This window comes from Octopus bimaculoides, chromosome 20, assembly GCF_046866305.1.
Source record: "Octopus bimaculoides isolate indiv1 chromosome 20, ASM4686630v1, whole genome shotgun sequence".
NCBI classification, from domain to species: Eukaryota; Metazoa; Mollusca; class Cephalopoda; order Octopoda; family Octopodidae; genus Octopus; species Octopus bimaculoides.
The window spans coordinates 43,192,134-43,217,571 of NC_142947.1; the positions used below are offsets into that span (position 1 = coordinate 43,192,134).

Consider the following 25,438-nt stretch of genomic DNA (forward strand, 5'->3'; position numbering starts at 1 on the left):
TTTAAAAGACAAGGCAATATGTTCATGGCCCCCCTGAACCCCACATGCACCCACACTGTGTGGGGTGTGGAAGGTAACACATTTCTTTAATAACTAGGTGTCTGATGCAAGTTAATCCAAAAGCCTAATCTGAAGCATTGTTTAAACAGTGACAGCTTCATTAGTAATTAGCATCAAGTGTTATGTCAACACAGAATCACAGCTTTTGAGGTGTTCACTTGATTTAATTAATCTTATAACGATATTAACTATGAACATTATAAGCTTTTCTCTGTTTATCTTAATAAGTATAATGCTTTTCTACTTTAGGCTTGAAGTCTTGCAGGGAAGGGCCCGGGTGGGTGTAAGTTGGTTACATCGTCAGTACGTGATTTAAGGCAGACGAAAATGTTGCTAATTTTCTCTGTTCTAATGATTTTATCAGCTTGCTGCAAAAATTATTCATTCCAGTATGGACAATAGACGTTAAATGAGGGGGCTATTTGATTACATCGACCCCAGTGCGTAACTGGTACTTATTTCATCAACCCCGAAAGGATGAAAGGCAAAGTAGACATTGGTGGAATTTGAACTCAGAACCTAAAGAACCTAAATACTGTTAACCATTTTGCCCAGCATGCTACCAGTTCTGCCAGTTTGCTGCCTTTGACGTTTCTAGTAATAATAATAATAATAATTGTTTATAGAAATAGGGCTGTGGAGTCTGAAACAATTAAGGGGTAGCTGGAATCAGTAAAATTATACCGACTTTGACTCACAATATCTTTATTCTTTAATATAAACCAGTTGGCATTAGGAAGGGCATCCAGCTGTAGAAACATCAACTACAAGCTTTCTTCAGCTTAATTCAAATTGGTTCTGAGACGTGCAATTAAAACCATTCCAGTTTTTTTTTTTTTTTTTTTTTCATGCTTTTAAAAACATTTGCTGAGATCAATGTAGTCTGATAAATTGACTGAAATTGTTGTTTTTTTTTTTTTTAAATTTATAAATCTATAGTAGAAAACGATTAAACTTGGTGCACCAGAGTTTACTGTATGTTTGCATATTGTCACTCCACTATCCTAAATTATCACAATTGATTGCTTTGATGACAGCTTGGTCATAAATATTGCTTTTTTGATAGTGCAAGTCTAATACATATAACAAAAGGGAAAGATCAATAGATTTAAAAGACAAGGCAATATGTTCATGGCTCCCCTGAACCCCACATGCACACACACTGTGTGGGGTGTGGAAGGTAACACATTTCTTTAATAACTAGGTGTCTGATGCAAGTTAATCCAAAAGCCTAATCTGAAGCATTGTTTAAACAGTGACAGCTTCATTAGTAATTAGCATCAAGTGTTATGTCAACACAGAATCACAGTTTTTGAGGTGTTCACTTGATTTAATTAATCTTATAACGATATTAACTATGAACATTATAAGCTTTTCTCTGTTTATCTTAATAAGTATAATGCTTTTCTACTTTAGGCTTGAAGTCTTGCAGGGAAGGGCCCGGGTGGGTGTAAGTTGGTTACATCGTCAGTACGTGATTTAAGGCAGACGAAAATGTTGCTAATTTTCTCTGTTCTAATGATTTTATCAGCTTGCTGCAAAAATTATTCATTCCAGTATGGACAATAGACGTTAAATGAGGGGGCTATTTGATTACATCGACCCCAGTGCGTAACTGGTACTTATTTCATCAACCCCGAAAGGATGAAAGGCAAAGTAGACATTGGTGGAATTTGAACTCAGAACCTAAAGAACCTAAATACTGTTAACCATTTTGCCCAGCATGCTACCAGTTCTGCCAGTTTGCTGCCTTTGACGTTTCTAGTAATAATAATAATAATAATTGTTTATAGAAATAGGGCTGTGGAGTCTGAAACAATTAAGGGGTAGCTGGAATCAGTAAAATTATACCGACTTTGACTCACAATATCTTTATTCTTTAATATAAACCAGTTGGCATTAGGAAGGGCATCCAGCTGTAGAAACATCAACTACAAGCTTTCTTCAGCTTAATTCAAATTGGTTCTGAGACGTGCAATTAAAACCATTCCAGTTTTTTTTTTTTTTTTTTTTTTCATGCTTTTAAAAACATTTGCTGAGATCAATGTAGTCTGATAAATTGACTGAAATTGTTGTTTTTTTTTTTTTTAAATTTATAAATCTATAGTAGAAAACGATTAAACTTGGTGCACCAGAGTTTACTGTATGTTTGCATATTGTCACTCCACTATCCTAAATTATCACAATTGATTGCTTTGATGACAGCTTGGTCATAAATATTGCTTTTTTGATAGTGCAAGTCTAATACATATAACAAAAGGGAAAGATCAATAGATTTAAAAGACAAGGCAATATGTTCATGGCTCCCCTGAACCCCACATGCACACACACTGTGTGGGGTGTGGAAGGTAACACATTTCTTTAATAACTAGGTGTCTGATGCAAGTTAATCCAAAAGCCTAATCTGAAGCATTGTTTAAACAGTGACAGCTTCATTAGTAATTAGCATCAAGTGTTATGTCAACACAGAATCACAGTTTTTGAGGTGTTCACTTGATTTAATTAATCTTATAACGATATTAACTATGAACATTATAAGCTTTTCTCTGTTTATCTTAATAAGTATAATGCTTTTCTACTTTAGGCTTGAAGTCTTGCAGGGAAGGGCCCGGGTGGGTGTAAGTTGGTTACATCGTCAGTACGTGATTTAAGGCAGACGAAAATGTTGCTAATTTTCTCTGTTCTAATGATTTTATCAGCTTGCTGCAAAAATTATTCATTCCAGTATGGACAATAGACGTTAAATGAGGGGGCTATTTGATTACATCGACCCCAGTGCGTAACTGGTACTTATTTCATCAACCCCGAAAGGATGAAAGGCAAAGTAGACATTGGTGGAATTTGAACTCAGAACCTAAAGAACCTAAATACTGTTAACCATTTTGCCCAGCATGCTACCAGTTCTGCCAGTTTGCTGCCTTTGACGTTTCTAGTAATAATAATAATAATAATTGTTTATAGAAATAGGGCTGTGGAGTCTGAAACAATTAAGGGGTAGCTGGAATCAGTAAAATTATACCGACTTTGACTCACAATATCTTTATTCTTTAATATAAACCAGTTGGCATTAGGAAGGGCATCCAGCTGTAGAAACATCAACTACAAGCTTTCTTCAGCTTAATTCAAATTGGTTCTGAGACGTGCAATTAAAACCATTCCAGTTTTTTTTTTTTTTTTTTTTTCATGCTTTTAAAAACATTTGCTGAGATCAATGTAGTCTGATAAATTGACTGAAATTGTTGTTTTTTTTTTCCATAAATTTTTTTTTTTTAAATTTATAAATCTATAGTAGAAAACGATTAAACTTGGTGCACCAGAGTTTACTGTATGTTTGCATATTGTCACTCCACTATCCTAAATTATCACAATTGATTGCTTTGATGACAGCTTGGTCATAAATATTGCTTTTTTGATAGTGCAAGTCTAATACATATAACAAAAGGGAAAGATCAATAGATTTAAAAGACAAGGCAATATGTTCATGGCTCCCCTGAACCCCACATGCACACACACTGTGTGGGGTGTGGAAGGTAACACATTTCTTTAATAACTAGGTGTCTGATGCAAGTTAATCCAAAAGCCTAATCTGAAGCATTGTTTAAACAGTGACAGCTTCATTAGTAATTAGCATCAAGTGTTATGTCAACACAGAATCACAGTTTTTGAGGTGTTCACTTGATTTAATTAATCTTATAACGATATTAACTATGAACATTATAAGCTTTTCTCTGTTTATCTTAATAAGTATAATGCTTTTCTACTTTAGGCTTGAAGTCTTGCAGGGAAGGGCCCGGGTGGGTGTAAGTTGGTTACATCGTCAGTACGTGATTTAAGGCAGACGAAAATGTTGCTAATTTTCTCTGTTCTAATGATTTTATCAGCTTGCTGCAAAAATTATTCATTCCAGTATGGACAATAGACGTTAAATGAGGGGGCTATTTGATTACATCGACCCCAGTGCGTAACTGGTACTTATTTCATCAACCCCGAAAGGATGAAAGGCAAAGTAGACATTGGTGGAATTTGAACTCAGAACCTAAAGAACCTAAATACTGTTAACCATTTTGCCCAGCATGCTACCAGTTCTGCCAGTTTGCTGCCTTTGACGTTTCTAGTAATAATAATAATAATAATTGTTTATAGAAATAGGGCTGTGGAGTCTGAAACAATTAAGGGGTAGCTGGAATCAGTAAAATTATACCGACTTTGACTCACAATATCTTTATTCTTTAATATAAACCAGTTGGCATTAGGAAGGGCATCCAGCTGTAGAAACTCTGCCAGATCAGATTGGAGCCTGGTGCAGCCTTCGGCCTCGCCAGCCCTCAGTCAAACCGTCCAACCCATGCCAGCATGGAAAGCAGATGTTAGATGATATATGATGATGAGTCATAACATATAGGTGTACTCAGTGCAAGTGTATGCATATGCTTTGAGATACATTGGCCACAATCACTTAAATACATAGGGAGGTATAGGAGTCAGTCAGTTTTTTGTTTCAACTCTACAGCCCTGGTAATAATGGTTTCAAATTTTGGCTCAGGGCCAGCAGTACTTGATTACATTGACCCCAGTACTTGACTGGCGTTTATTTTATTGACCCCGTACTTAAACAAGTACACTTTGATCTTGATCACACAAGATTTAAAGAGCATCCTAAGGAGCCATGTTGTTGTTGGCCTATTTTATAGAATGTATGGTGTTTGTTTTGTTTTTTTTTTGTTTTTTTTCTTTTGTTTTGGTATTTGTATTGCTGTCTAACCAGTGACAATATCATCATCATTGTTGTTTAACGTCTGTTTTTCCGTGCTGGCATGGGTTGGACGGTTTGTCTGAGGGCTGGCAAGCCAGAAGGCTACACCAGGCTCCAATCTGATCTGGCAAAGTTTCTACAGCTGGATGCCCTATTTTTCGTAAGCCTAGTACTTATTCTGTCAATATCTTTGGCCAAACCGCTAAGTTACGGGGACATAAACACACCAGCATCGGTTGTCAAGCGATGTTGGGGGGACAAACGTAGACACACAAACACACACACATATATATATATACACATAGTGACGGGCTTCTTTCAGTTTCCGTCTACCAAATCCACTCACAAGGCTTTGGTTGGCCCGAGGCTATAGAAGACACTTGCCCAAGGTGCCACGCAGTGGGACTGAACCCGGAACCATGTGGTTGGTAAGCAAGCTACTTACTACACAGCCACTCCTGCGCCTCTGTGTAAGAAATTATTATAGAATGGGCAAAAGGCAGCAAACTAGTAGAATGCTAAGCGGCATTTTGTCTGTCTTTATGTTCCGAGTTCAAATTCGGCCGAGGTTGGCTTTGCCTTTCATCCTTTCGGGATCGACAAAATACGTACCAGTCAAGGATGGGGTGGGGTTGGGGTTATATATTCGATTCCACCCCCTTGCACTCCAATTTGGACCTCGTACATGTAGAAAGATTAAGGTTGCAAGTCAACAATGTTGTCGCATCAAACAAAATGCTTGGTGACATTCTCCCTGTCATTGGAGTGCAGGGTTTCAGTTATGGAACTGGCACACGTGGAGGCACTGTCACCATATGAGTTGCATTTCAATTTAGAAAGTGAAAGGTTGTGTTATGAAACACCAAGGGGTCATGCGTCTTGTTTTGTACTGACTTCTGTTATTTGTCTTTATTTTTTTTTCTATTTATTTCCTTAATTCCTCCAACGTTTCCATGAATTGCAGGCACCCAAATATTCTTCGCCTCTATGGTTATTTCCATGATAAATCTCGGGTCTACTTGATTTTGGAGTATGCTCCAGAAGGGGAGCTATATAAACACTTACAGAAAAAGCAACGCTTCAGTGAAGATACAGCAGCTTCGGTATGTCTTTTGTCTTTTTTTTTTCACCTTTTTGTTTTTTTGGGGGGAGTGGGGGGACTTAGTTACCAAGGATACTACTTAGTGTCTTTGGTATATCATTGTACCATAAATCCATTTCTATCTCAGCGATTGAAGTTGACTAACTTTCCGTAGCCACTGGAACTGGTAGTAGTAAAAAAAATAAGATGGCAGTAATATCTAAAGAAAATGGGTTCAAATTTTAGTTTGTCTTCTCCAAAGTTCAATGAAACAAGTGGCCAGCTGCAGTAGTAGTAGTAGTAGTAGTAGTGGTTGTGGTGGTTTCAAATTTTGGGTCCAGCCAGCAATGCTCAAGGTGCCATTCAGAGGGACTGAACCCCGAACCATGTGGTTGGGAAGCAAGCTTCTTACCACACAGCCACACCTGCACCTTGCATACTAAATAATCCCAACTATTACTCTATTGATGGATTAACCAAAGACAAACTCACAGAACTTGGGTTTCTCAATAAATGTTGGAAGCTCATCCGGGTAAGGTGAAATATCTGGGTGTTACCCCAACCATCTACGGCTTATATCATCATCATTGTTTTAATGCTGACTTTACTGTGCTTACGACAAAATATGCTGAGGCTGATGATCTACAGCAGGATGCCCTTCGCCATTGTTTTCATGGAAGATTGGAAGCGGATATTGTTCATATGACAGTGACATCTGTATACAAGTCGTGATGTCGAGACAAGGAGACATCAGCTCTCTCTCCATCACTCACTCACACATACATGCATGATGAGCTTCTATCAGTTTTCACCTTCCAAATCCACTTGCAAGGCTTTCGGTGTTCCCAGGGCTACAGAAGAAGGCATTTGCCCCAGGTGCCACCCACTGGGGCTAAACCTGGAACCAAGTGGTCGGGAAGCAAAACTTCTTACCACGTAACCAAGAAGTTCAGATGAAACAATCATTGTTGATAGCTGCAGAGATCCAAAGATTCAACCTTAATGACAGCATTGTGCAGATCAATGCATGTGTGTGCACATCTGTTTTTAGTGGGACCCCTTTTCCCTTTCTCTGATCTTTTCCTGTTTTACAAATTATTCAACAAGCAAACTTGTTTTTAGTGGCATGACAAAAATGGCACACAGTACACGCCATAAAGTGGTCGGCGTTGCATCTGCAGCCGTTGTAACTGTGGCAAAGCTACAGTAGAGCTTTGCATGAACTGCCAGCTCCTATCGGATCATCCAAACCATGGTTGCATATGTTAGCACTGGAAATGGATGTTAAATGATGACGATGATGATGATGATGTCTATATTATTCTTCCCTCATTTGTGCACTTACTGGTTGAGGCGCAATGGCCCAGTGGTTAGGGCAGCAGACTCGTGGTCATAGGATCGTGGTTTCGATTCCCAGACTGGGCGTTGAGTGTTTATTGAGCGAAAACACCTAAAGCTCCACGAGGCTCCGGCAGGGGATGGTGGCGAACCCTGCTGTACTCTTTCACCACAACTTTCTCTCATTCTTTCTTCCTGTTTCTGTTGTGCCTGTAATTCAAAGGGTCAACCTTGTCACTGTGTCACGCTGAATATCCCCGAGAACTACGTTAATTTCACGAGCAGGTTGTTCCGTTGATCGTATCAACTGGAACCCTCGACATCGTAAGCGACGGAGTGCCAACAACAACATGTGCACTTACCTGTACGAGATATCTTTACTTAACCTCAGTAATTCTTTTTATGGAAAGTACATTGTTGACATAGATATGTCACATTCTGGAACTTTCAACAGCTGCACTTGTAAAATTACTGCAAAATCTTACCATTATTTTTTTTTTTTTTTTTTTCTTTTGTAGCTTCTTGTCTCTCATAACCACTTGTTTGGTTAATTACTTTTTCGTTTCTTCTATAATATAAAGCAAAAAAAAATTATGTAAAGATTAACTTTGAATGTGTGTTTTTTTCCCTTTTTTTGTTATAACTGTCAGGGTATGTTCTAGTTTATTTGTAATAAACTGAAGTTGTATTAGCGTTTTTTTTAAAACTTCAATTAAATCTCTTTTGTTGCACAGTGGTGCAGACATGACTGTGAGGTACGAAGCTTGCTTCCCTACCGCATGGTTTGGGTTCGGGTCTTCTGTGTGGCACCTTGGGCAAGTATCTTCTTCACGTCAGCCAAAGACTTGTGTGTGAATTTGGTAGATAGAAACTGAGAGCAGCTCTTCATGTGCAGGCTTGTGTGCAAACAACCATGTCGTTGAGAAACAAACTTCTCACCACACAACCCCACTTGTAAATTACAGAAAATGTAACTCTAAGTGAATTTAGGTGGGAGACATAAACAAATCAGACTGAATATCTCATTAAATGTCGGACACGATTAAGTAAATTGTTTATCTAACGAAGCCTTGAGATTAGCATTAGAATTCTCATTTAAATAAGACTAGGTTATTTCATGTGGTTTTTAAGTAGGTTGGTGATGGCATAGTTTCTTTATGAGCTCAGGCTCCTGATTGCTGTAGTATAGAATTAAATATTGGAAGGTTAACTTCCATTTAGCAGTTCTCCTGGAATTGTTCATCCTGTTGGCACCCATCTTCTCCCAAGGTTATGGGCGCTGCTAACTCAAGATTTTGTTTTTTTACTGCTATAATAATTATAATAACCCTTTCTACCAAAGGCACAAAACCTGAAATTTTTGAAGAGGGAATAAGTTGATTGCATCAACCCCATTGCATGACTGGTACTTAATTTATTGACCCTGAAAGATGAAGGGCAAAGTCGACCTTGGTGGAATTTGAACTCAGAACGTAATGACCGGTGAAATACCACTAAGCATTTCACCATTGGTTATGTCTCTTTTTATGGAGTCTCACATTCCTGTGGTTCAAACTCTACGATTCAAAGTTTTGGAAATTCACAAAACACATTTCTTTGTTCTTCTCAGATGGTTTTCAATTTGAATCGGTTGAGGTGAGAACCTGGTACAGAAAAAAAAGTCCGTGCTTTATGGTAATAGAAATTGTATAACTGGAATACAAATAGTTTTTCCTTTTGTTTTTTATTATCTTTAGAAAGATCTTGGGGATTGAGGCTGGGTACAATCATTGTTGGATCATATTAGTTGCAAACCTGAAACCGGTGTGCGTTAGCAACAGGAAGGGCATTCAGTCATAGAAAATCTGCCACAGTGATCTCCACCTGACCCATGCAAGCATAGAAAAGCAGATGTTAAAACAATAATGACGTTCTCTAAATTGCTCCAGTGTGACCGTCTTGTTCTTTGTTGGCATTGTTTAGATTTCCACCTTTTTTTTTTAATTAGTTTTTTTTTCTTCTTAATTTCACTCCTGATTCCATTTTCGGATTCAGACCCAGTTTAATCTTCATTAAATCATTTGCTGCCTGTAGTGTCAAAGGGTAGTAGCTGTTTCTTTACCGAATTTCTTTTCATTTGTCCTGAGATAAATCACAAAACAATGTCTATGCCAAATAATACAGTCTTGTGGTCACCTGCTGTTTTGTTGCTTTTAAAAATATTTATATTGCCACTAGGTTAACTGCCTCAAAAAGTTGTAAATTTTATTGGATTAGATACAGGGGACATTTCCTCCCATCTCCAGTATGTGTGTGTGTGTGCATGTTGGTAAAAAATGTTTTCTGACGTCAGTGGACTTTGGAGATTTGAAAAAAAAACTTTTTTTTCCTTTTCTGTTTTTGGTGCTGCTGTTTCAGTCCTGTTAGAGCTGATGTGTTGATTTCATTGCTCGCTTTATTGCATTACTAACATACTTTGGGCTATTCTGCTAGGCAATATTTTCACAACTATCTTCATGCTTTGTTATTCCAACTGTGTTCTTGGATCCAACTCAGTCTTCAGCACTGATATTTTTTACTTGTCTACAGTTAAATAATAATAATAATGGTGATAATTCTGTTGTCGTAAGGTTATAGTTTTAAGTGGGGAAGGGAGTCAGATACACCGATGCTAGCACTCGGTTGGTTTTTATTTTATCAACTTCCGAAAAGATCAAAGGTAAAATTGACTTTAGTAGAATTTGAAATCAGAATGTAAAGACAGATGAAATGCTGCTAAGCATTTTGGTCGGCGTGGCAACGATTTTGTGGGCTTGATGTCTTAATAATATTAGTTGTTGGTTCAACTTCTGCTTGTGATGGCTCCTGTTTTCATGGAATGCCTTTTATCATTAGTCTGCCCTAATTAGAACTGACTTAACTGATATAATAAATTATGAAGGAGGACTGATGCAGATGGTGTTGCAAAGTAAGAAGTTTGCTTCCAGGCCACATGGTTCCAGGTTCAGTATTGCAAGGCTCCTTGGGCAAGTGTCTTTTACAGCCCTTGGTCTTGTGAGTGGATTTGGTAGATGGAAACTGAAAGACACTTGCCATGTATGTATATATGGGTGTATATCACTGCCTGCCTTTGACTTCGTGTATTACCAACATGCATGCAGTGCTCATGTTCAGTCTTCTGTGAAAGCACGTCGCAGTCATGGGGAAAATATTTATTTCTTTATTGCCCACAAGGGGTTAAACATAAAGGGGACAAACAAGGACAAAGGGATTAAGTTGATTACGTCGACTCCAGTACTCAACTGGTACTTATTTAATTGACCCTGAAAGGATGAAAGGCACAGTTGACATTAGTGGAATTTGAACTCAGAATGTAGTGGCAGATGAAAATACCGATTTTCAAATTATGGCACAGGGCCAGAATTTTCAGGGAAGGGATTAAGGTCGACTACACTGACCCCAGTGCTCAACTGTTACTTATTCTATCAATCCTGAAAGGATGAAAGGCAAAGTCAACCTCAGTGGAATTTGAACTCAGAACTTGAAGACAAATGAGGTGCCTCTAAGCAAACAGTCTCGTGTGTGCAAGAGTACTTAGAAGAAATGAAATGTGGGTCTTTTTTGTCCATAGCCAACCAGGAAGTACTTCATGCACCACTCCCACTCACATATTCTCACTCCTTGTTTTGTCAGTGTGACCCTTGATCGTGTATTTGCTTAGGTTTTTGTTCAAATTGAGCTTATTTTAACTGTCCACACTCATTTCATTATCAATACAAATGCATTTGGTAGACAAGCTTAAAGAAGTCTATTGTGTGTGGGTAAATAGATAATGTTTATCATTTTTTTACAGCAGTTTTTCTTTGTTTTCTCTATCATGGGTCAGTCAGGCCTGTAGCTATGGTCACCAAACTCTTTGTCTAAGGCCATCACAACCAACTCTAAGGCTTAATTGTACAACTATGACAGGATGTAAACTCAACGCTGCCGCCTTATATATTAACATCTCTCTTTCATGCACTGCTTTGTGGTCATTTTCCCATTTCAATGTTTTTTAGAAGAATATTTTTGCTTTATTGACCACTGTAAAGTTGTTGGTGTTAGGAAGGGCATCCAGCTGTAGAAAGCATGCCAAATCAGACTATGGAACCTGGTGCATTCCCATCCACCCCCAGTTTGCTAGCTCTGGTCACACCATCCAACCCATGCCAGTATGGACAACAGATGTTAAATGAGGATAAATGGTTGGTGAGCTGGCAGAACGGTTAGCATATTGAACAAAATAGTGAGATTGACTTTGTTTTTCGTCTTTTCTGGGTTGATGAAATACAGTACCAGTCAAAGCGCTGGGGTTGGTGTGATGATTGACAGGCCTCATACCCCAAATTTTAGGCCTTCACTAACTCCATACCCCATGTTTTAAGCTTTGTGTCTAGATTAGGAAAAAATTTACAAATGGGAGGATGACTTCTCTGACATTTATTCTCCAGCCCCTGGCATACATTGTGTGCTGACCCCTTTCTCTTTTTTTTCTGCTGCTCCTTTCATCTGGCTCAGCTCATGTCAGTCCCACTCGGGTATTTCCAACTTGCACATCTTTCTTTTTCTCATTTGTGTCCAATAACCACCACACCCAATCCTTCTCTAGATGGAGGGGGGGGGTCCTCTGGAACTTTCGTTCTGCTGGTGGTTTTCTTGTTGACTTACAATGGTTCAACTGGAACATTTACCACTTAGCGTTCAGTTTTCTGTCAAATGTAATACTTATTCATTCACATTGATTTGAATTAATCAGGCATCGTCTTGTGGCTTAGAATGACATAGGGTAGGTGTGAGAGGCCAGATCTGGCCAATTTGAATCTAGAAGAGTTAGAAGAGTTAAACCAGATATAACTGGTTTAACCCTTTAGCATTCACAGATTGTTAAATGCAGTGCTTATTTATTCATCATCATCGTCATTGTTGTTTAACATCCGCTTTCCATGTTGGCATGGGTTGGACGGTTTGGCTGAGGACTGGTGAAACCAGAAGGCTGCCACAGGCTCCAATCTGATCTGGCAATGTTTCTACAGCTGGATGCCCTTCCTAACACCAACCGCAGTGTCGTGGTTGGTTTGAATATTAAACAGAATATTTGGGCCAGATTTGGCTGGTTTAAATGCTAAAGAATTAAACTGCTGAAATGGATGAGGCTCTCTTTGTCTCTCTAGCACTTGGGTGCTCAATAATAATTATAATAATCATCCTGCCTACTATAGGCACATGGCCTGAAATTTGTTGGGAGGGGATCTAGTTGATTACATTGACCCCAGTGTTTCACTGGAACTTAATTTATTGACCCCTAAGGGCTGAAAGGTAATGCCAACCTCGATGGAATTTGAACTCGTGATGGGCATAATGCCACTAACCATTTCATCCAGCGTGCTAACGATTCTGCCAGCTCAATGCCTTAATAATAATAATAATAATAATAATAATGATTTGAACTCAAACATAATGTGATGAGATTCCACTACGCATTTTGCCCGGCATGCTAATGAGTCTGCCAGCTCGCTGCCTTAATAATAATGGTAATAATGGTTTCAAATTCTGGTCCAAGGCCAGCAGCTTTAGGGAAAGGGGTGAAGTCGATTGCATAATGGTGCTTGTCCACCCCTCCCACCCCCTACCCAAGTGTGAAATAATGACATTTCACCAATAAACATCAGTTTTGCTAATATCTCTTTGCAAACAGTTTCGGGCATTTGTATACAAGGAAATGATCAATTTGCATAATTACTCTCACACAAACACATACACACAAAGAAATATGGGTGACAGGGAATAAAATGGTTTCGCTACCTGCTCACAAAAAATAATTATATTGTCAATATGAATTGTGATAATATTGTTTTTATATATTTACTTGGTTTCAATTTCGATTTCACTGATGCTACCCCTCCATGCTCTCATTCTTTGGACTAATCTGTTCAGGTATTGATTATGATTGTTGTCCATCATGCTTTTTTTATTTTTATTTTTTATCTAAACTTGCAGGTGACCTGGTTGATAAGCTCCTTTCCTAACCCCATGCTTCCAGGTTTCGCCCCACTCACTGCATGGCACCCCGGCTACTAAATGTCTTCTTTTATAACCCCACCAGATCGACCGAAGCCTTGTAAGTGGGTTTGGTTGATGGAAACTGAAAGAAGCCTGTCATATATTTGCGGGTCTGGCCCTGGGGGAAATAACTTGCTAATCTTAGCCTCTGCATTGACCTTCATCAAATGTTGGTCCATCTGAAATGCTCTCCTTCCTGCAATGATTCAAGAAGAAAATTAACAGCATCAGTCTCACTGACCCCCGAGGTAGTTTCTAAAGGCCTTGGGCTGTGACCCTGACTCCATACTTGAAGAACGAAGCAAGGGAAACCTCACGGAGTATTATGAATTCTTGAGATTACCCTGTTAAATGTAATGTTTTTTCCATCCAAATTGCTTAGAATTAATCATGCATTATCTTATTGCTGGTGTCTTTATTTAATACTTTTTACTCTACAGTGTATGACCACCACAGACTTTTAACAAGGTTTTCTTTTTATAGTATATTGCCCAGATGGCAGCTGCCCTACAATACTGTCACCAGAAAAAGGTGATTCACAGAGACATCAAACCAGAAAACATTTTACTCGGTTTAAAAGGTGAATTAAAAATTGCAGATTTTGGCTGGTCTGTCCATGCTCCAACTTCAAGGTACTTGCTTCAGTTTTTAACGTTTTTCATTCTTGTTTTGTGTTTTTTTTTTTTTTTTTGCATAAAAAATCAACTCTGTGTGTGTGTGTGTGTAGGCAAGCACAGACATGGTTCTGGGTTCTGTCCCACTGTGTGTAACCTCGGGCAAGTGTCTTCTAATATAGACTCGGGACAATCAAAGCCTTGTGAGAGGGGATTTGGTAGATGGAAACTGAAAGAATCCCGTTGTGTGTTTGTCTCCTTGTCTTGATATCATGTGATTGTTGTAAGTGAATGCCATTCCTTTTCAATTTTCTGTGAAAACCTGTCTGTCCTTCAGGGGGAAATATTACCTTCCCAACAGGTGAGAGTTGGTGACAGGAAAGGCATCCAGCTATAGAAACCAACCTACACAAGCATGGAGAAATGGATATTAAAATGGTGTGTCTATGTGCTTGGTAATAATCATCCATCCTCCATCATTTTGAATCTGGGTTTTGTCCCTGTTAATGGGGGTGGCTGAATATACCTCAATGCTATAGCAACTGCCCTCACACCATCTTGCCCTGTTTTAGGCGTCCTCCCTTCTCAAGCCAACCCTCCCAATCTCCTCCTCCACCTGTCCCCTCCGCATTTTCCTTGGTCTACCTTGCTTTCGCTGTCCATTTACCTCAGACATGTTTTTAACCACACACACATATATACACGATGGGCTTCTTTCAGTTTCCGTCTATCAAATCCACTCTCAAGGCTTTGGTCAGCCCAAAGCTATAGAAGACACTTGCTCAAGTTGCCATGAAGTGGGACTGAACACAAAACCATGTGGTTGGCAAACAAACTACTTACCACACAGCCATATTTTTTCTTTGAAGTCTGCTATTTATTGCTATCATTTTCCTTTTCTTTCTTTTGTTTTTTTTTTGTAGACGTACCACATTGTGTGGAACTCTTGATTACCTGCCTCCAGAGATGATTGAGAACCGGCCACATGATGACAAGGTGGATTTGTGGAGTCTTGGAGTGTTGTGCTACGAGTTTTTGGTTGGCAAGCCACCGTTTGAGGCCGACGGCCACTCAGAGACCTATCGAAGAATAACGAAAGTTATTTACACATTCCCTGATTACGTGAGTTCAGATGCTGCCGACTTGATCAAAAAGGTACGCTTACCTCCCTTATCAACTGAGAGTTGTGTGGCGCTTTCTGGTGTGTGTGTGTGTGGTAAGTTGTTGTTTATGGGTGTGGCTGCATGGTTAGGAAACTTGCCTTCTGATCTTGTGGGCTTGGATTCAATTCCACTGTGTGTGTGCATCAGCTTGGACATGTTTCTTGTATTATATAGCCCTGGGCCGACCAAATCCTTTTGAATGGGTATTGTAGACAGAGACTGGAAGAAAGTGTCACTTGGGTATGATCATTGTTGTCATTTCCAGTGTTCTGTGAAAAACGTCTGGCCCTGGGGAAATATCACTTTATGTGGAAACGGGTAAGGGTTAGGGACAGGAAGAGCTTCTGACTAGTAAATCTGCCCCAAAGAATTCTATCTAACTGATGTAAGCCTGGAAGAGTGGATGTTAAAATGGTGTGTATGTGTGTGTTTGAGATTAGAGCATTGGGCTTGTTATCATGAAGTAGGGAGTTCAATTTCCAAACGGGGCTGTGTTGTTTTTCTTGAGCAAGACACGTTATCTCAGTCACATTGCTCAAGTTCGCTCAACTATAGAAATGAGGTGCAATGTCACTGGGGCCAAGCTGTATCGGGCCCCTTTGCCTTTACCTTGGATGACATTGGTGGCATGGAGAGGGGACGCTGGTATGCATGAGTGACTGCTGGTCTTCCATAAACCTTTCCTAAACTTGTGCCTCTGATGGGGAACTTTCTAGGTGCAGTCCCATAGTGATTTGTGACTGAATGGGGTTGTTATGGGAGGATGTGAAGGTGTGTAGCTCAGTGGTTGGGGCACTGAGCTTACAATTATATAGTTGTTCTTGAGCAAGGTACTTTATTTCACTTTGCTCCAGTTCACTCAGCTGTAGAAATAAGTTGCGACGTCACAGGCACCAAGCTGTATCCTCCTTTGCCGTGGAGAAAGGGGAGGCCGGTATGCATGGGCGACTGCTGGTCTTCCATAAACAACCTTTCCTGGACTTGAGCTTCGGATAGGGATCTTTCTGTGTAGTCCTTATGGCCCTTCATGACAACTGAAGGTTGTCTTTAATTAATATGATGTTTATACATTGTTTTTTATTTCTCTTTGCAGCTGTTGCGATTTGACCCTGCTCAAAGACTGCCTTTGACAGGTGTACTCAGCCACCGTTGGATCACAGCGAAAAGCAATGTCACTATCCCAGTGGTCCCACAGTCAACAGAATCTCAATAATATTTTAGCATTTACTTTACCTACCTACCTAACCAGCCAACCACTGTTCTTCCCTTCACCCCCGTTTGTTTTTTTGTTTCCTCCTTGTCCAGTTTATGACCCATGGCAAGAACTGCAATAAGGAAACTAGTTTATAACAGCAACTGAAAAAAAAAAAAAAAAATTGTTGCAAGAAAAAAGTAGATTGGATGGCAAGGTGTAAATAATTAAATTTTACCTGGACATACCTTTTACCCACCCTCTTTATCACCACCACTGACCCCATCTGATGGTTGTGCCTCCCACCAACCTCCTCTTCTGAGTAATTTGAAATTTCTCTCATTTGTTCTCAAGACTGTTTTTCTCTTGAGACTTCTGTGCTTTGGAGATGTATGTGTGGGTGGGTGTGTGTGTGGTTATTTTAGTAACAAACCCTGTCGTGTGTGATTTGTGTATGTAAGTGTATATAATTGTATGTGTATGTGTTGAAAATGGATGCAAGAGATCCTAATTGCTATTAAACAAATGAACCCTGCATATATAAACCCCTTGTTTCTTGGTTTATAACTTCACCCACACACACACATGCTCTTATATCTTTGAAGAGAACAGACAGACATGCTCATCAAATCAGCCTTGTTGGTATACAACCATGATGCATTGCTTTTTTTGTCTCTCTCTCTCATCCTTTCCACTCTTTTCTCTAGAGTTCTCTCCCTCTGCCCCCCCCCTCTCTCTCTCTGTCCACTGTGCATGCATGCCATTTGTTAGCTGTGGTCCTGTACGTGCAGTGGTGACGACTTTGACAAAGCAATCAACTGTAGCCATAAGCAGCAGGGAGTAAGAATTGAATTTAATTTTTAAAAAAATCAACATAAAAAAAAAATACAGAAATGTAATAAAAATACCTAAAATTATTCTTTATTGGAATTGTATTAAAATGTAATAAAAGGAGAAAAATACGATTTTGTTTTTTATTATTTTTGTGATAATCCTTGTGTGTTTTAATTATTTAAGACGAGTGTGTAGGCGTAGTGGCAGTTGAGATGTTTGCTTGTTAACCATATGGTTTTAGGCTCAATTCCAGCGCATGGCACCTTGGGCAAGTGAGTGTATTTTTTTATTATTTATTCTATATGTGTAGGCACAGGAATGGCTGTGTGGTACGAAGCTTGCTTCCCAACCACATGGTGCCGGATTCAGTCCCACTGCATGGCACCTTGGGCAAGTGTCTTCTACTATAATCTTAAGCCTATCAAAGGCTTCTGAGTGGATTTGGTAGACGGAAACTCAAAGAAGCCTGTCGTATATATGTGTGTGTATGTTTTTGTGTCTGTCCCTTGACAACCGATGTTGGTGTGTTTACGTCCCCGTAAAGTGGAGGTTTGGCAAAAGTGACAGATAGAATAAGTACTAGGCTTACAAAGAATAAGTGCTGGGCGCGATTTGTTCGACTAAAGGCAGTGCTGCAGCATGGCCGTTGTCAAATTTCTGAAACAAAAGAATATATATATAAAACGGGTCATAGTAATGTGGGGTGGTGGGCTTTGTTACCTTGCTTGGAAACGGATGATACTAACAAGGTTATCTTGCTGTAGAAAGTGTTTGAATAAACTCCGTCTGACTCCTGCAGGCATTTGAGTAAGATCCTATCTATTTCTAGCTGTGTAGAAGGAGCTACAGTGTGCATTTCAGAAGTTTTGAGCAGTTGTTTTAAAGATGGAGGATATGACAAGAGGCCTGGACACCTTCCTTTTGGTGGACTTCTATGAGACCTTTACAGATTGGCTGCAGCGCTACAAGTGCCTTGAAGTCGGAAGGTCCTACTTTGAAATATTTTAGTTTTGTATTTCTTCAAAATGAAATGTCTCTCCTGAAAAAGTCAGAAAACGTTTGGAATGCGGTATTTCGGTTTAAAAGGTGGTGTGAATATGTAGATCACAGGACGATGTGCCAACTGCATCTCAAGATCTGGCTTCCAATTCAGACTTCGTTCTTTTAGGCTCGATAACATAAGAGTACCCATTCAAGCAGGCTTTCTATGACCTAACGCTTGAGGTGAAGGTTGCAGGTAGCTGTTTGGTTTCCTGCATGTCGCTGACCAATCTATTTACAAGTGCCAACTTCTTGGCCAAAATTTGTATTTATCATATTTACAGGTCTAAAATTATCTATTTGAAACCCCTATTTCTGGTCCTTTCTCAGCAGTACCACTACGTCACGGCCCACAATTCTCTCATTCTGTTGCCAGCTACGGTAGACATCAGTTGAGAGATCACCAAACAAGTCTAGTATGGGAAAATAAATCTCGAAGTACAGCACCAGAGACTTTTTCCTTGTGCAGCCAGTCATCGCGTCCATGTGTTTGCACCCCACGACCAAATCTTATATGGACCCAGGTTGAGAATCACTGGGCTAGACAAACATCTTTACCTCACATATTTTTCTTAATCAATTCGGTTTCTTTTGCAGCCGTAGCTGTCAATGTAACGTTGTCATTTGTTTTACTGTGATTGCTTGCGTTTCTGTTATTTTTCTTATATTTATTGGTGTTGCACTGGTGGTGAAGTGGAGGTGCGTGGCATAGTGGTTAAGGCGTTGGACTTATGATTGTAAGATCGTGCTTTCGATTTCTGGTCCGGGCGACACGTGTTCTTGAACAAAACACTTCATTTCACGTCGATCCATTCCATTCAGCTGGCAAAAATGAGTAATCCTGCGAGTGACTGGCATTCCATCCAGGTGGGGGAATTTATACGCCATGGAAATCAGGAATCTTGATCTATGAGTTTAAGTGACTCGGGAAGGAACTTTACTTTACTATTGGTGGTGATGTCGGTTTTTTTTTTTTCTATTTTGTCTTGTTGGCTGATGGCTGCGATGTTGACACTCATTGGAGAAAAGTCAATTTCATAGTTTGAGGGCGGCGGCGTTGTCGTTCCTGTTGCTGCTGCTGCTGGCCATGATAGTAGTGTACTTCTTTGGACTTTGAGTACTCACCCCCACCCCATCCCATTTCATGATGAAGGTGAAAGCAAACGATTCTAATATGTGCTGCAACTCTCTCTCTTAGAGCTACCTCTGGCTTCTCCCATTGGGCAAGACAAACGTCACCTTGTTTGTTTGTAAAGGATTATTTTTCAATTCGTGGAGGCGCAATGGCCCAGTGGTTAGGGCAGCGGACTCACGGTCATAGGATCGCGGTTTCGATTCCCGGACCGGGCGTTGTGAGTGTTTATTGAGCGAAAACACCTAAAGCTCGACGAGGCTCCGGCAGGGGATGGTGGCGAACCCTGCTGTACTCTTTCACCACAACTTTCTCTCACTCTTACTTCCTGTTTCTGTTGTGCCTGTAATTCAAAGGGTCAGCCTTGTCACACTGTGTCACGCTGAATATCCCCGAGAACTACGTTAAGGGTACACGTGTCTGTGGAGTGCTCAGCCACATGCACGTTAATTTCACGAGCAGGCGGTTCCGTTGATCGGATCAGCTGGAACCCTCGACGTCGTATACGACGGAGTGCCAACAACACAATTTTTCAAAGCAAAATTAAGAACGTTCTTTTCAAATTTGAGCCGCACTCCCACCCCGCACACCCTCCCTCCTACCACCCCTACTCTTTCTCTCCTCTCTCTTACTCTCTCTCACTCTCTTCTCTCGTACTCCCCCCTCTCTCACTCTTACTCTCTACACTCTTACTCTCTCACCCTTACTCTCTCACTCTCTTCTCTCTTTCCCTATCTCTCACTCTTACTCTCTCACCCTTACTCGCTCACTCTCTTTCCCCCTCTCTTTCTCCCCCATACCCACCTTCCCCCTCTCTCACATCCACCTTCCCTCTCTTATACCCACACTCTCTCCTCTCTTTTTCTCCCCTCCCATACCCACCCTTCCCCTCTCTTACATCTACCTTCCCCTTCCCCTTCATCGTCAACACCCCCCATAAGCTCATCCCACCACACCCCAACACACTCCTACTCTACCTTCCCACTCCACCCTATCCAATTCCTTACAACCACCCCACCCCTACCCACATACCCCACCCCTACCTCTACCCCACCCTCAGCCTAACCCACACTCCACCCATGCCTTCCCCACCTCCCAACACTCTCACATCACATCACACCAATACTCTCGCATCACTACAACTGACCAACTCCTTTCTCCCCTCCCCATTTTCACACTACGTACGTCAAGATCACCAGCATTCTATCTCCCACACACAGCCCCTCGTTCTTCGATCACCGTTTGTTATCTCCCCCTTTTCTTAGCTCTCCTGAAAAAAGAATTTCTAACTTCCGGTCAGTCATTATTAGCCATTATTATGATTGACCGTTGACTGAACACTATTCAATTTTTTTTCTCCGTGTTTTTCTCCTTGTCTCCGTATTCTTTCTGTTGAAGAGCGTAGCTCGAAACGTCAAAGACTTTCCGTATTCCCGAGCGTCATACTAATACATCCTTTTGTTATTTACACCACCTGTCCTCGTCTGTTGTTTTTTCGTACATTCTCCCATATATATATATATATATATATATATATATATATATATACTGTTGCTTTTAGCCCCAGGAGGACATCTCCTCCAGCTGTTTCACTGGAAAAGTATATATATATATATATATATATATATATATATATATATATATATATATATATATATGTGTGTGTGTGTGTGAGTTGGTATGTGAAAGCACGTGGTTGGATGTATATAAAACAAAATAGAATGAAAAAGCTACAGAAGATTTGTATTATATGGTTAAAAAATATATTAAAATTGTCATGTTAGGAAAATGATATAACATTTTGTGTACAGTGACATCGTTGGGCTGGGTAGTGTCTGTTAATGAGAATGATTTGAGTTCTTGTCTAAAGTCTGGTATTTTTTCTTACACTTTGATGTATATCCTTTTTGCAAGGTTGAATTGGATGTTTGTTTTGGTGTGTCTTGGGTGGCAGGAATTAGATAGTAGATAATGTTTGGCGTCTGTGGTTTTGTAAAATATGTCCGTTTCTATTTTTAGGTTTATTTTTTTAATTAATATATCCAAGAACGGGAGCTCCTCTGGGTTGTATTCCATCGGGAATTATATGTTAGGGTTAACGCTGTTCAATAGTCTTTTGAATTCCAGGAGTTTGTCTGTGTTTTCATTCCAGGGGATGGAACAGTAGTCCAGGAATCTTTTCCAATTCTCTTTTATGTATTGGGAAAAGAGGGTTTCCAAAGGCAGAGAAAAATTCCTGTTATATTTTTATTTCTAGATAGCCCATTGTTAGGTTCGTAGTGACTGGGGCTGCCGTAGTACCCATGGCAATTCCGGATTATTGTCGATAAAAAGTGTTATCAAACATGAAATGATTGTTTCGTAGGACGAATTCAATTGATTCAATTATGAACTCTTTGCTGATTCTATCCGGTATTTCTTCCGGATATAGGTCCAACCAGAACTGAATTGCCTCTAGTCCATAATTATGAGGTTTACTGGTATATAAGTTAATCACTTCAAATGAAGCCATAATTGTTTCTTCCTTGACTTTTTTGGGGAGGTGATTTAACATGTCCAAGTCATCTCTGATATGACTATTGAGGTGTTTAAGGAAGGCTTTCAGGAGGATGTCCATAAATAGACTTAATCTGTGTGTTTCACAAGCTGGGCCAGCAATGCTGAGTCGCAATTTTGGGTCTCCTGAGTTTGGTGTTTGTTCCCTGGGTTTGGTCTTTGGTGATTTTTTTATGGTTTCATTTATAATCTGGCTTTTGTGGATTTTTGGTAGACCGTAGAAAAGGCTAGTTTTGCATTTAAAGTTTGTTAAATAGTCAATTTTTTTCGTTGCGAGTTCTTTCCCCTGGGTTTTAATTAGTGAGGATAGGGTTTTCATTATTTTTTGGAGGGGCGCAGTTTGTGATTTTTTCGTAATGTTGACTTTCATTAAGCATGGAGATTACTAGATATTTATAGTATAATGTGTCCATTTCTACTACCGCATTTCCTTTACCTGCTTCCTTAATCGTTATATCTTCATTATTTTGAAGTTCTGTTGGTTCTTTCCATTGTGTAGTGCTAAAGCTTGAGTTAATTGTCTGTTTATGTATGGTGTGGTAGGAGAAGTTCTCAATGTGGTTGCAGAATTCATCAAACTTTTTATTTCTTCCTTTGTGGGAGATATGTTCACTTTTGTTTTTGACAAGCCATTACTTCTAGTAAAGTAAAGAATAAGAAAATCTTTACTTAAAATATTGCAGCTAAAATTGAAAACTTGAATATTAAAACTTATTTTATTATAGTTTACAAAAACACTATACTTATTTAAGTAGAATTTGGCTAATTTACTACCTTAAATACAGAAAAAAGTGATTAATTAGATAAACTTACAAATTAGCTGAACAGTCTTGTACAATAAAGTTTAGAAGACGAGAACTGTAAAGGGTGATAAATTAGAGGAATTGGCATTCTTTGCTGCAATATTTTAAGTAAAAAGTTTCTTATTCTTTACTTTACTAGAAGTAATAGCTTGTCCTATATACTTTTACAGGTGTAATAACTTGTCCCGTACTTTTACAGGTTTATAATCTTAAGAATATCACTTTTCATGCTCGCATTTTTCCATGTAATATAATATACCTACACCAGCTTTTCTTAAATTTTTTCATTCATGACTTCATTTTTCATCACCAGATTTTTCGCAACCCCAGGTATGAAATATGAAATAAACCATACAAATAAACAACACAGAAATCATTAATTTTTGCTGGACAATGTACATATAAAAAAAAGTAGTTATATTTGTCAAAATAAAAGTTGTTTGGGGATTTGTTTCAAATATAAAAGTAAACCAAAGGAAGAATAAATGTGGCGGATGTGCTTGTTTTTTGCTGCATAACAAATTAAACCTTTGTGTAATTTTTGACACTGCTCGAAGGCAGCGAGCTGGCAGAAACGTTAGCACGCCGGCGAAATGCTTACCGGTATTTTGTGTCTTTACGTTCTGAGTTCAAATTCCGCCGAGGTCGACTTTGCCTTTCATCCTTTCGGGGTCGATAAATTAAGTACCAGTTACGTACTGGGGTCGATATAATCGACTTAATCCGTTTGTCTGTCCTTGTTTGTCCCCTCTGTGTTTAGCCCCTTGTGGGCAGTAAAGAAATAGGTATTTCGTTTGCCGTTACGTTCTGAATTCAAATTCCGCCGGGGTCGACTTTGCCTTTCATCCTTTCAGGGTCGATAAATTAAGTACCAGTTACGCAGTGAGGTCGATGTAATCGACTTGATCCCTTTGTCTGTCCTTGTTTGCCCCCTCTATGTTTAGCCCCTTGTGGGCACTAAAGAAATAAGAAACGTTAGCACGCTGGGCGAAATGCTTAGTGGTGTTTCGTCTGTCTTTACGTTCTGAGTTCAAATTTCGCCGATGACCTTTGCCTTTCTTCCTTTCAGGGTCGATAAATTAAGTACCAGTTGCGTACTGGGGTCGATCTAATCGACTGGTCCCCTCCCCCAAAATTTCGGGCCTTGTGCCTAGAGCAGAAAAGAATATTTGACACTGCTTGACGTAAAGCATCTACGTTTTCCAGCGTTGACCGATATTTGATTTCAATAAGGGTTAAAGCTGAAAAATCCATTCCCCATAAATAAATACCGACCTCAATCGAATAAAACGGTAACATGCATTGTTATCTATACACTTATTAAGTAAAACGAACACAATCAGCCAGCTACATACGGTGTCACGGCACCGCACTCGCGTTTTCTTATCGCGCCGCTTGCGTGGGGCATCTCACGTTAAATATTTTGCGATTCTGAAATAAGATATAAACTGGAATTCAAGTGTTTGAATTTAATTTTCGTGACCCCAACTGGGGACGCGACCCATAGTTTAAGAAGCGCTGATCTAGACTATAGGCGCAGGCATGGTTATGTGGTAAGAAGCTTGCTTCCCAACCACATCGTTCCGAGTTCGGTCCCACTCTGTGGCACCTTGGGCAAGTGTCTTCTACTATAGCCTCGGACCAGCCAAAGCTTTGTGAGTGGATTTGGTAGACGGAAACTGAAACGAAGCCCATCGTGTGTGTGTGTGTTTTTGTGTTTGTAACCCTCCCCACCATCGTTTGATAACCGATGCTGGTGTGTTTACATTCTCGAAACATTAGCGGTTCGGCAAAAGAGACCGATAGAATAAGTAATTAGGTTTACAAAGAATAAGTCCTGGGTACGATTTCTTCGACTAAAAGGCCGTGCTCCAGCATGGCCGCAGTCAAAATAACATGATTCTGGGTTCAGCCCCACTGCGTGGCACCTTGGGCTAACGTCTTCAGCTATAACCTCGAGCCGAACAAAGTCTTGTAAGTGGATTTGGTAGACGGAAACTGAAAGAAGCCCGTCGTATATATATATATATATATATATATATATATATATATATATATATGTGTATATATTTATGTCTATGTTTGTCCCACCATCACCACCACCACCACCACCACAACCACAACTACCTTCGCTTTACAACCGATGCTGGTGTGTTGACGTCTCCGTAACTTAGCGGTTCGGCAAAACAAACCGATAGAATAAAGTACTAGACTTACAAAGAATAAGTCCTGGGGTCGATTTGCTCGAGTAAAGGCAGTGCTCCAGCATGGCCGCAGTCAAATGAGTGAAACAAGTAAAAGAATATAAAAATAAATTATTATATGAACCTCCCAGGGCCATCTGAGCCCCGGTCGTGAAGCTCTGGGGAATAATGTAAACCAGGGGCCCCCAAACTTTTTAGACCATGGAATCCTTGACCCCTCCTCATCGATCCCCTCGTGCATGTATCGACCCTTGAATAGTCCCCTCGACACCTAGAGGTCAATATCGACCACTTTCGAGACCCCTAATATAGATGGTTACCAATAAGAATATTCCTACTACTAGCGTAGCTAGACTGTGTACCACCCTGGGCGACCCTTCCGTTTGCCGCCCTCGGGGCCCCACAAAAAGACACATATTGCCTACAGCAGACTCAATAGTGGTACCGCCCTGGGGCGGACCGCCTACCCCCACTAATGTCCCCTCCCCCTCTAGCTGCGCTAGCGATCCCTATCTCTTAACAGTGGATATATCGTCGGAATGTTGTTATGCATTTCTTGTTTTTTATTGCCCACAAGGGGCTACACACA

At 39.9% G+C, this 25,438-nt stretch overlaps 1 protein-coding gene across 1 annotated transcript in view; it reads left to right on the forward strand.

Moving 5' to 3' along the window:
* The window catches only part of LOC106881682 (aurora kinase C), a 33,439-nt gene extending 16,195 nt beyond the window's left edge, over window positions 1-17,244 (forward strand). The window contains exons 5-8 of the mRNA XM_014932147.3: window positions 5,778-5,916; window positions 13,794-13,942; window positions 14,848-15,079; window positions 16,181-17,244. Coding sequence (XP_014787633.1) covers window positions 5,778-5,916; window positions 13,794-13,942; window positions 14,848-15,079; window positions 16,181-16,300 — 640 coding nt within the window. The 3' untranslated portion in view covers window positions 16,301-17,244. The remainder of the gene's footprint in view (window positions 1-5,777; window positions 5,917-13,793; window positions 13,943-14,847; window positions 15,080-16,180) is intronic.
* The last annotated feature ends 8,194 nt before the right edge of the window (window positions 17,245-25,438 follow it).